The following is an 11,027-nucleotide window of genomic DNA, read 5'->3' as shown; positions in this document are numbered from 1 at the left end:
CATCTGATCAGTGTAAAACATTTTTTTATGTCATGTTAGCATATGGGAAATCTATCACGCATTTACTCACAAATTTATCAAAAGAATAAGATAACAGTGTCTGGATTTTTATAATTCTACTGTCATAATATTCTATTGATATATGGCTGAGAAACACAATCGAAATAAATTAAGTTCATTTCAATTGCAATTATGTTAAAAACAATTAATGTCCTGAGATTTTTTTTTATTTTTTTTATTTTAATATATACTGGAATTAAGCCAAATTTTGTCTTGTTCATTAAGCCATAAAAATGATAATTTGATGATATATATAAAATGATGATTTGATGTGTTGTTACACTTGTTTTCCAGTAAAGAAAATTTCAAATGAAACAAAAAACAGAAGAAGCAGAAAAGTATAAGGAAACAACTTTTATTGTTTCACTATTCATATCTGTACAAATACCGTCAAACTTTGTATGTACATATGACATTTACATAAAAATACAAAACTATATATTCATAACAGAATTTTGTATTTCTCTTGTGATGCTTGAAAACAAAAATGCATTATGAAAAAAAAACAAAGACAAACAAGCTAGTCTGATATAGTGAAGAATACTGCAGTACATTATTCTTATTACAGCTCTGTGAGAGCAATATGGAGCACATTGGCAAAAAAAAACAGTTCACAAATGTTAATGGCACATTGTTTCCAAAATAATCAAGTAATGTCCAAAACTTACCTCTGCATGTTGTGGGACAAAGTAAATGCTATGGAATTATGTCTACGGTTGTTGCTTCCAGGTTGAAACAAATCTAAAGGGCTAAAACCAAAGAAAAACCTGAAAAGGACAAACAAATGGCTCTCCTTTTCTTTTCCATGTCATCACTGCTGTGATGCACCTTTTACCATGCTCATTTGCAAAAAAAACTAACAAACAAACAAAAAAAAAACAGTAAGAGAATCCCTTTGGTCAGGTATTATAGTTGTAAACAAACCAGAAACACATCGGTACATAAAATGATATATATACCCAATAAATAAACACACAGCCTAAACATGCATTTACGATTGTGTGACATGAACATCTGTGACAGAGATTTGACAGAAACAAGCAGATTTTTACAGCTCAGGGAATGCAATTTACAGCTTGTAGAGGACTTATACTTACACGGTAAAATGACAAATAAATAACACTGTTTTTCTTTGGACAAATATAATTCTTCATGATAAAAAAAGAACGTTAAAGAGAGAACAACATAAAAAGGGGAAAATGAGTGGTGACACAATATATATCATGATAGATGAAAGTCTGACAATGTTAATGTATAAATTATAAAACACAAAAAGTACTGTATAAATAAACATCTAGCAGACTGATCTATATGTGTACTTCCTTTAAAAAAAAAAAAAATTAAAATAAATAAGCATACACATAATGTACAATATGGACATAATTCCTTGCCCTAGAACTGTTCCCCTATGATGGGAGCCTATCCATCCAGTACGGAAGATAAATGGACATAGGGGATGTAGTCTGAGTCCTCATCTTCCTCATCCGCCTCCTGGTCTTCTGTAATGGCTATATGGGAGAATATATGGTAGCTGTTGTATGAATATGGACCACAACAGCGCAGAATATCACTGAATGTCAAAAAAAAGAGCTCACATAGCGACTTGCACACAGCCTTCTTTGTGTTTCCTTTTTTTTTACGACTATATGATTATGTTTGTGTGTGCATCTGTGAGGAAAATTCTGTCTGACTTGGCAGCAACAATGACTGTGGCATCCCCAATTACATGTCCATTTACATAATCTAGCAAGTCAGCGCTGCAGCATGAGAAAAAAAAAAAAAAAAGAGGGTTGATGGAACTAAGGGGGTGGACAGGAGGGTGGCGGGGTCACAAGGTGGGTTATGGGGCTGGGGGGCTGGGAGGCAGGGGTAGTGGCATTGGGGCGGATGGTTCCAGTGGGTCGGGTCTCTTTTGGGTAGATTCCTGAAAGCAGACACACATAACACAGGATAGTGCTATTGTGCTTTTGGATTCTACTTGCTTTTGTGTGATTATTGTTCTTATCGATTTAAGTTTATAGCTCAAACGTTCAGGGACGGAGGACTGCGTGTCTGACCTGGCAAGCAGGTCAGACATCATCACAACAGTTCTGAGGTATTTTCTTTTCCTTATAACAGAATTTTACATTGAACACACACACAAAACAAGGAAAAAGGCAAGCACTAAAATGATGATACAAATAAGGAAAAATAAAAATAAAACAGGCGGTCCCTCATTAATCCAACACAGTGACTGGAAACAGCATGGATGATAAAAGCCAGCTTATATATATTGCATTTTTTTCTTTCAGACAAGATGAGAGAGAAGAGAGTGTGGTTCTACAAGTGTATGGTCATCCTGCACATTGTAAGTTATCACATTTATATTTAGCTAATGGGATGATCATAAAGTTGATCACCATTCCACTATAAACTTTAGAGGAAGCTTATTATGTATTATGGAGAAAGAAACTAACAAGAGCACATTCTCCTCAATTGGAAATGGAAAAAGTACATTTGGTACTTTTCTGAGGCCATTGTTGTTTGTTGGTTTGTCCCCATATGAGTACACAAATTGACTACATATAAGTTGACTATGTGAGTATAAGTGTTAAAAACCATTGTCATTATCAGCAAAATAGCATCAAAGCAACAAGCATCTTATGCTGACAATATGACAGCTATAATATCTTTTTTTTGTATATCATAATAGGCAGTGCATTACCAGTTGATTGACTCCAGTAAAAAAAAGAAGAAAAAAAACTACTCCATTGCTCAAAAATGATCAAAATGACCATTGAATTTCCTAGCTGTGAAGGTAAAACTACTATCATAAGAATACTGTGTAAGATTTAAGGCAGCCTGCTCCTGCAGACCACTAGCATGATCATAACTGTAACTCTATTTAAATATTGGGATTGTTCCACTGCAAACAAAGTAACCTTCCTCTAATATTTGTTAACAACATTTTCCCCAGGCTCTTAGAGACTGCTGGTATAGCTTTGTGTCTTTTCCTCACCTTGGTTTACTTGTTTTCCACAAGAACTTTGATAGAGTGATATAAAGTAAAGTGAAAACCAGAACAGCAACAAAAGCCTGCAACAAAAACAAGTTCTTCCATTCCCAAGTCCTTTCTGCTTGCTTAAGCTGTGCTTGGTGATGCAGCGGGAAGCTTGTGGAAAGTTGGGGTCAGGGGCAATTTCAGGGAGTTTTTTTTTTTTCTTTCTTTTTTTAAGTTTTTGGGGAAGTATCCTTGCTTGGGTAGGGATGAGGGATCTTTTGTTTCATATTTTGCTTTTGCTGTTTACTTACAGTTGCAAGATCCTGAGTGCTTGACTTCCAGCAACACCCCGTTAGAACAAGCAGCTTGCTTCATGGCACATTCGCTGGGGTACGTGGTGTTGTCGCTGGCACACACCGCCTCGTCTGTCCTGCTCTCCGGACAGGACTCATCACAGAGTGAGCAACGGCCCCGGCCATTCCGGGCATCCCACAGACACTTTTTCCCTGCGCTGCATTGAATGTCTTCACATGACTTGGCCTCTGGATTAAGACAGGATGAAATAAAAGCAGAGTTATAAATACAGTCTTTTCCATGGATTAGGCTAGGTATCAAAGTCTATATTCTGCTTTATTATGTAAGGTGTTATCAAGGGAACAGAAGATTCTGTATTAATGAGAATGTTTGAGATTACATGGCTTTGACTGCTATCTAGATAGGAAACAATTTGGCTGGAAAAACGTAAAACTTTTCTTCATGGCCCCCAGCACTCCCCTGTTTTGTTCTCTTCCTTCCTCCGCCTCTTCTTCCCTTTCTCCCATTTGGGATATTGCTGCCAACATCAGGAAATAATAAGATTTCTATCATTTCTTGAGCAAACACAAGCAACTACTAAACACCCCCTCTCGCAACTGGAATGTTTGCAGAAAGAACAGTGAATTACTGCAGAGCTGGCCAGGAGGAAAGTGCACTCAAAACCAAATACACTGGAGGCGTTCTGAGGGAGTCTCTTTCACGTCTCTTCTTTTGCAGACTTACTGATGCATTTCCCCTCATACGCCACTCCGATAGACCTTCCGAGGAGACACGTCGCCCTTCTCAGGTGGCAGGCGCTGGCGTAGGTGATCCCGTCGTTCCCGCACAGGTACTGCTCCGGTGACGTCACCTCGGGGCAAATCCGATTACACGTGACACAATACGCGTTATTGGTCTGGTCCACGACGCAGGTGGAGGTGCCGGGACACAGGACGTCGCGGCACGTTTCTGCAGACACAAAGACGGCGAGTATTTTTGAGAAAGTGATGTCATGAAAAAAAAAAGACAAATGAAAAAAAAAAAAAAATAATAATAATACACCGCTGAATTTTCTCAGTCTCAGCTTTTTCCAAAACCTCAAAAGTGAGCATGGGTTGAAAGTGGTATTTTACTCACTTTTGCATTTTCCCTGGTACTGGACGTCCAGGTCGGGGTGGCCTTTGCATTTCGCCTTGAGGAGCGCGCATTCGTCTTTGTAGGTCTTCCCGTCCGAGCCGCACACCGGCCCCTTCCAGGTGATGTTGGAGCAGTCCGGCGCGCACACGCAGCGCGGCTTACTCCTCCTGTTCATCTTGCACCTCTTTCCAGGCCCACAGTCCACATTATCGCAGCTTTCTGGAAGAAAAGGTTTTGCATCATGTGATTCGGACATTGATTTCGGCCTCCGTGCGCATTAAAAGTGCGCCCAAAACGCACGATTGGCGCATGTTTTGACCTGCACAAATCAATTCATTGATGTGATTTATTTATTTTTTTGAAAAGCATCGCTCGTGTATATTGTGAGATAACCAACGGAAATCAGTGCACCTCCACCTTTGCATGGTATGCAATTGGGGGCTCCGCCATTGAAGATCATCCACCTAAAGAGCGTGCTGTTGGGGACGTCCTCCTCCGTCCAGGACGTCCCCAGCCGTCCACTCCGACAGCACTCCTCTCTGGTCATCCCTGGCATGTAGAGCACCTGGCACCTCCCGTTCTTCCCTTGCTGCAACCAGCAATTCCCAGCTGCAAACAGCAATAACACACACACAAAAAAGCCTGAGTATCGCACTTTGAATGTGTAGTACCCAGACGCCCCTACAACACACACATACACACAGAAAAACGCGCACACACCGACCATATTATCCGAGACGCTCCCTCCCGCCTCTTTCGCCCTCCCGGTGGTATTTTGTCTGATTTTTTTTTTCTTCCTTCAGAGTGTTAAGACTTGCCTATCCCAGCTGTGACTGACAGTCCTCACAATGCAGCCACAAACCCCAAAAAAGTAAGAAGAATCTTTGCAGGAGGAGAGGGGGGCGGTGGAGGGGGGGATCTTTTATTCCCAGAGTCTCCTTGTTACCACTGGACTGAAACTGGAGCGTCTAGACAGCAAAGCTCCCTCTCTCTCTCTCTTTCTCCACGAGAAAACCACGGTCTTTAGGTGTAACAAGACTGAACACACCACCGTCTCCAAACGCCTCAGCACAATATCCCAGACATGTACCCGCCACACAATGGCATGCCTATTATAGCAAAAAAAACAGCGCCAATTTCAGCGTTATTTCAAAGATAAAGGAGGGAGGGAGAGGGTCCAAAACACAAGTGTTATCTGTTGTCAAAAATATCTCTGGATCCAGACAAGAGAGGGATGTTTAAATCGACATGCACGGCAATGCATGAGATTATGAGAGCATAACCTGCTGAATGTATCTTTTAGAACAGATTATTATCAGATCAAAGCCCAGAAAAACCAAAGCAGCAAAGTGCCCCACTGTTGCTGTAATGTTGTCATTATTAAAGATGACGAAAGAACAGACGGAAACATTTGGCTCACAGTACTGAAAGGGGGGGTGCGACAAATAAAGAAATAAATAAATAACACACCCATAAAGTCGCACTGGCCACTCGGAAGTTTTGTAGTACAGGACAACATCATAAAGCACTTAAGTGCTCCCCAAAAGTCCTATACCCTCTCTCCCAAACCCACACTCCCCCCCCAAAAAAAGAGCTGCTGTAGTTCAGGTGGGCTGCTGTGGAAAAGCCGCCGTTGGCTGCAGCCGCGCGCCCGGCGACGCCTGCAAAACTTGCCCGTTTGTCACTTTGAAGTGAACCCTTACAGCACCTTTTCTTTTTTTTTTTTTTTCTTTTTTTTTAAATACCTACTGCTTAAACACACTGAGGTACAAGGAGTTTTATTACTGCGCCGGGGGGAGGAGGGAGGGCAGAAAACTCACTTTGAAAAGTTTCTCGGTGGCACCAAGAACTGACGCGGGCGCGTTCTGCGGCTGACAGCAGCGCCCGCGTCCCCAAAGCCCCGGCAACCGCACCGACACTGCACAGGGAGCACTGATGAACAGGGCTTACCTTGAACTTTTTGATGTTCCATGAGGTGACAAAGCCACGCCAACAAGAGAAAAATGCCCGGGTGAAGGTGGTGTCTGAGCATCCCAAGCATGATGGAGATGAGGCAAAGTGAAGCACGTATTTGACACAGGCGGCGCAAGTAATCTGCTTAAGGTGGCAGTGTTGAATAAGTGTCAGTCTGAGAATGCAGCCTCTCTTTTTAAATCTATAAGGGGTCTCGGGTTGACTGTCTCTGGTGGGCGGTCTCCTTTTTCTGTGGGGGTGGGGAGATTTCTTTTTTTTTTTCTTTTTTCTTTTTTTCCTTACTCAAGTTCTTCCAACCCCAATCAGGTGACACCGTTACTAGCAACTTTCTCTTGACACGACGACCAAAGAATTAGAAAATGATGTCTTACAAAAAAGCCAGACGTCAGAACCATGGAGTAGTTGGTGTGCAGTGGGGAAAAAACAAACAGATGGTAGAGCAGGTGAAATTTGACATTATGCATTTATTCAGCAAATTAAAGAAAATGTTTATTTTCAATTATCTTGGTTCCTTTATCGGACACGATTGGGAAGCAAGGATTGGCTAAATGGTGATGACCCTGTTTCATGCTATAATAATAATAATAATAATAATAATAATAATAATAATAATAATAATAATAATAAAAAATAATAATAATACAAATAATTATAATAATAATAATAATAATAATAATAATAATAATAATAATAATAATAATAATAATAATAATAATATAGCGGAAATGAAGGCCTATATTGCCTTTATAATGAAAGAGGCCCATAGCCAGCCAACTTATCTCCCACCATTCCTTCAAATTAAGGTCACTATTTGGTGGTCACTGATATTTTTTTCCCCATCAACTGCACACAAAAGTGGCAGTCTTGTTGATGAGAGTTGCCTTCAGTGGCACATCCGAGCTCAGACAATAATAGAATTCATAGTAGTCGGCAGCCGCGCTGCTAATATTAGAACAGACAGTTGTTTGGGTTTCTCCCCCGGGTCAAGCTTTTAAATATAATCAAACCTGTTTCCGAAGAGGCTTCAGACGGGGAAGAAGGGTGTTGCATTTCATTGAATCAAACTGGCGCGCACGGCGCTCCTTCAGAAGTCCTTGCGCGACCTCTTCAGCGGGCTGCTGGTTACAGCTCTGCTGGTTACAGCTCTGCTGGTTACAGTTCTCCTGGTTACAGTTCTGCAGGTTACAGTTCTCCTGGTTACAGTTCTGCAGGTTACAGCTCTGCAGTTTACAGTTCTGCAGGTTACAGCTCTGCTGGTTACAGTTCTGCAGGTTACAGTTCTGCAGGTTACAGCTCTGCAGGTTACAGCTCTGCAGTTTACAGCTCTGCTGGTTACAGCTCTGCAGGTTACAGCTGCAGGTTACATCTGCTGGTTACAGTTCTGCAGGTTACAGCTCTGCTGGTTACAGCTCTGCAGGTTACAGCTCTGCAGGTTACAGTTCTGCAGGTTACAGCTCTGCTGGTTACAGTTCTGCTGGTTACAGTTCTGCAGGTTACAGCTCTGCAGGTTACAGTTCTGCTGGTTACAGCTCTGCTGGTTACAGTTCTGCTGGTTACAGTTCTGCCGGTTACAGCTCTGCAGGTTACAGTTCTGCAGGTTACAGTTCTGCAGGTTACAGTTCTGCTGGTTACAGCTCTGCCGGTTACAGCTCTGCAGTTTACAGCTCTGCAGTTTACAGTTCTGCTGGTTACAGCTCTGCAGGTTACAGCTCTGCAGGTTACAGCTCTGCAGGTTACAGCTCTGCAGGTTACAGTTCTGCTGGTTACAGCTCTGCTGGTTACAGCTCTGCAGGTTACAGTTCTGCTGGTTACAGTTCTGCTGGTTACAGCTCTGCAGGTTACAGCTCTGCAGGTTACAGTTCTGCTGGTTACAGCTCTGCAGGTTACAGCTCTGCAGGTTACAGTTCTGCTGGTTACAGCTCTAGGTTACAGCTTTACAGGTTACAGTTCTGCTGGTTACATCTCTGCAGGTTACAGCTCTGCAGGTTACAGTTCTGCAGGTTACAGCTCTGCAGGTTACAGTTCTGCAGGTTACAGCTCTGCAGGTTACAGCTCTGCAGGTTACAGTTCTGCTGGTTACAGCTCTGCAGGTTACAGTTCTGCTGGTTACAGCTCTGCAGGTTACAGCTCTGCAGAGCAGACACCCGGCTGGATCACCGTGTCTCCGTCCACAGAGGACAGTCTGAGCCTTTCCTGAAAATGGGGCTTATGTGTCGTTTATTGACCAAATCTGAAAGTCAATGCAACCAAATCTTGACACAGGTTCCAAGTGATGCAGAACTGGGACTGGTATTGTCCTCATTAAAATTATGAGCCCTGTTTGTTTATACATTTTTTTCCCAGTCACAGAAAACAGCTCAGGGTTAAAACGTTACAAACCACAACCCAAATCAATGTCACAATGGTAATTCCCTGATCCAGAGGTGGCGTTGACACTGCATGTACATCCATTAGCTGCATCAGAAACAAGAATCAGCTGGAAAGGACATGAAATCAAACACAAGGACTAACATCTCCTGCACCTGAATCTCCAAATAACATTTTGTGAAGCCATTCTTATATAATTTCATAATAGTAGCAAGACCTGATCATAATAACGACATACTCTGCTTCCAAAAGTGCAGGAAAGGCTCGCCAGAAATGAGCAAGTGCTTAAGCAATTTCACATACTTGGACTGAGACTGAACATTTCAGCTATAACGTTTGAGGGATTAAAAATCTGTTGATAGATCTTTGTGTGGTGAAAGCCAGTTAAAGGCATCTGCAATCAATATGATGATCTGTCTCTGGGGCAGGTTTATAGCCTCACTCTGAGAGACTTGACTTGAGTGCGCTTTCACTGTGTTCTTGCAACATTATCAAGTCCAGGAAATGAATTTTTATTAATAATTCTAAAATAACAACAAATTTGTTAACAATTAGAAACACTGAGAAAGATTTATTCAACAAGACATACAATCCAACATACATTTCCAAAGAAACTTTAATTGCTTTGTCCAAAATAAAGCAAGGTGGAAACAGAAACAGTGAGACAGGTGTTTCTGGTTTTATGCTGTACTGTTTCTCTTAGTACGTTTTCCAAAAATAACACGTGAAAGGTGTTTATTGATATTATATTCATGGCACTTTTTAATTCAAAGTCAAGTTATGTTGAGAAAATAATTCACTGATTTGAATATGTGTTTTTGAAGCCTGAAGGGGTTGAAGTTTGCAAAACACTTCCTGACATGCATGTATGCTTTTGTCCCGATTAAACTTTAAAGTGCAGCTTGTTGTTATGAAGCCATAAGTGGCAAATAAACAAACGGACCAGCAAGGCGCCTGGTCCCGGGATCTAAGCTCAATTAGCTTTGAACAGACCCATGAAGGAAATCACATTAATAGGAATGTTTTGGTCCTCTGAATGAAATCCCTATGTAAAAGACAAAACAGCCTTGGCTTTAACACTGGGTGGTTGCATTCACAATATGCTGAATCTACTTAATTCATGAGTGGCAAAAAGCTCAAAGCTTTTATTGTCATCAGAACACATATTTGAACAATTTCCAGTTCATCAGACTTTCATTAAAATAAAAGAAAGAAAGAAAAGCATATCAAAAAGTCAAAGAAGTAGGTAGAAATATGTTCTGAAAGTGCAAACGCACACCCACTTTTATAATCTGCCATGAAGTCATCTTTTATTTTCTTGAATGTTGCAGCAGATTGTAGTTTGGTTGCACTTGTCAATCATCTGAAGTAAAATCCCAGAGGGATGAGCACACAAATGTGTACAAAAACTTTTGCTGTATCTCATTTCTTCAGCTATTTCCACATCGCTCCCTGTACACCTATACAAGGAATCCAAAGCCTGTTTCACAACACCACAGCCCCTGAGTAATTGTGAAACTGAGCAGCACAGCCATTTATCAAACCCTATATACCCCCTCCAACGAGAAAGGCTTGAGTCCAGGGTCCCAAAAAATATGCTACTTATTAAAACAAAAAATAAAAAAAATAAAAAAACTCAATTTTTCCAGGACCAGAAGGAGTATTTAAGACTGCTGGGTGCTGATATTGGCTCACTGAAAAGGACTTAAAGTCAGAGCCACATTCCAAAACAATCGAGGGACACAATAGCCTACGAGTGGAAGAACCCGATAGTCAAAGATGTGAAAGGAAATCAATTGAGTCTGAGGGAGAACGTCAATTGCACCACAAGTTGTAAAGAAATGGTCCAAGTGTGATTCTGAGATGGGTAGTGACTTAAAAAAGTGTTGTACTCAGAAGGACAACAGAAGACAGATAAGACATAAGAGGTCAGGACAAAAAGAAATATATACTTTAAAAACAGTGCTAAAAGAGATTGACAAAAGTGTTTCAATCAGCAGAGATGAAGAGAAAATTACGTCAACAGCATTATACTTCCACCTTGTGGCGAAACTGTGCCAATACACATTTAAATCCCGCAGGATAATCCCTCACAAAACTCATAAATACACTGAGTTGAGAAGTAATACACGCTCTTTTGACTTTCAACTCAAAATAGTAACATGATGCACCATCATAAAAAAATGAAAGCACTACACCTCCACCTTCCATAATG

The 11,027-nt window shown here is 41.0% G+C and overlaps 2 protein-coding genes across 5 annotated transcripts; both read right to left on the bottom strand.

The window, feature by feature from the left end:
• Positions 1 to 436: 436 nt before the first annotated feature.
• Positions 437 to 6,635, bottom strand: fsta (follistatin a). 4 transcript variants are annotated; one of them, XM_061729534.1, is made up of 6 exons: positions 6,422 to 6,635; positions 4,883 to 5,080; positions 4,472 to 4,690; positions 4,079 to 4,303; positions 3,352 to 3,582; positions 437 to 1,984 (listed from the first exon to the last, which is right to left on the bottom strand). In XM_061729534.1, coding segments are annotated over exons 1-6 (966 nt in total). In that variant the 5' UTR covers positions 6,513 to 6,635; the 3' UTR covers positions 437 to 1,982. The 4 variants fall into 4 exon arrangements, with proteins under 4 accessions (XP_061585518.1, XP_061585516.1, XP_061585517.1 ...); XM_061729532.1 differs by having other exon boundaries at positions 437 to 1,568; XM_061729533.1 differs by having other exon boundaries at positions 437 to 1,568; positions 4,889 to 5,080.
• An 811-nt stretch (positions 6,636 to 7,446) lies between these two features.
• On the bottom strand, positions 7,447 to 9,678 carry LOC133451286 (keratin-associated protein 4-9-like). Its single transcript, XM_061730256.1, has 4 exons — positions 9,673 to 9,678; positions 8,384 to 8,574; positions 7,853 to 8,334; positions 7,447 to 7,811 (listed from the first exon to the last, which is right to left on the bottom strand). The coding sequence occupies exons 1-4, from the start codon at positions 9,676 to 9,678 to the stop codon at positions 7,447 to 7,449; spliced, it is 1,044 nt and encodes a 347-aa protein (XP_061586240.1).
• Between the last annotated feature and the right edge of the window lie 1,349 nt (positions 9,679 to 11,027).

Source organism: Cololabis saira, chromosome 9 (genome assembly GCF_033807715.1).
Source record: "Cololabis saira isolate AMF1-May2022 chromosome 9, fColSai1.1, whole genome shotgun sequence".
In the NCBI taxonomy this organism is placed as follows: Eukaryota; Metazoa; Chordata; class Actinopteri; order Beloniformes; family Belonidae; genus Cololabis; species Cololabis saira.
This window is presented reverse-complemented; position numbering and strand designations above follow the sequence as displayed.

Coding starts and splice junctions, on each gene's coding strand:
- fsta (XM_061729532.1), bottom strand. CDS start 6,512: ATGCTTGGGATGCTCAGACACCACCTTCACCCGGGCATTTTTCTCTTG. Junction 3,583..4,078: donor GTATGAGGGGAAATGCATCA/GTAAGTCTGCAA, acceptor GTCTTAATCCAG/AGGCCAAGTCATGTGAAGAC. Junction 1,569..3,351: donor GCACTCAGGATCTTGCAACT/GTAAGTAAACAG, acceptor TCTCCCATATAG/CCATTACAGAAGACCAGGAG.
- LOC133451286 (XM_061730256.1), bottom strand. Junction 8,335..8,383: donor AACCAGCAGAACTGTAACCT/GTAAAGCTGTAA, acceptor TAACCTGCAGAG/CTGTAACCTGCAGAGCTGTA. Junction 7,812..7,852: donor GAGCTGTAACCTGCAGAGCT/GTAACCAGCAGA, acceptor TGTAACCAGCAG/ATGTAACCTGCAGCTGTAAC.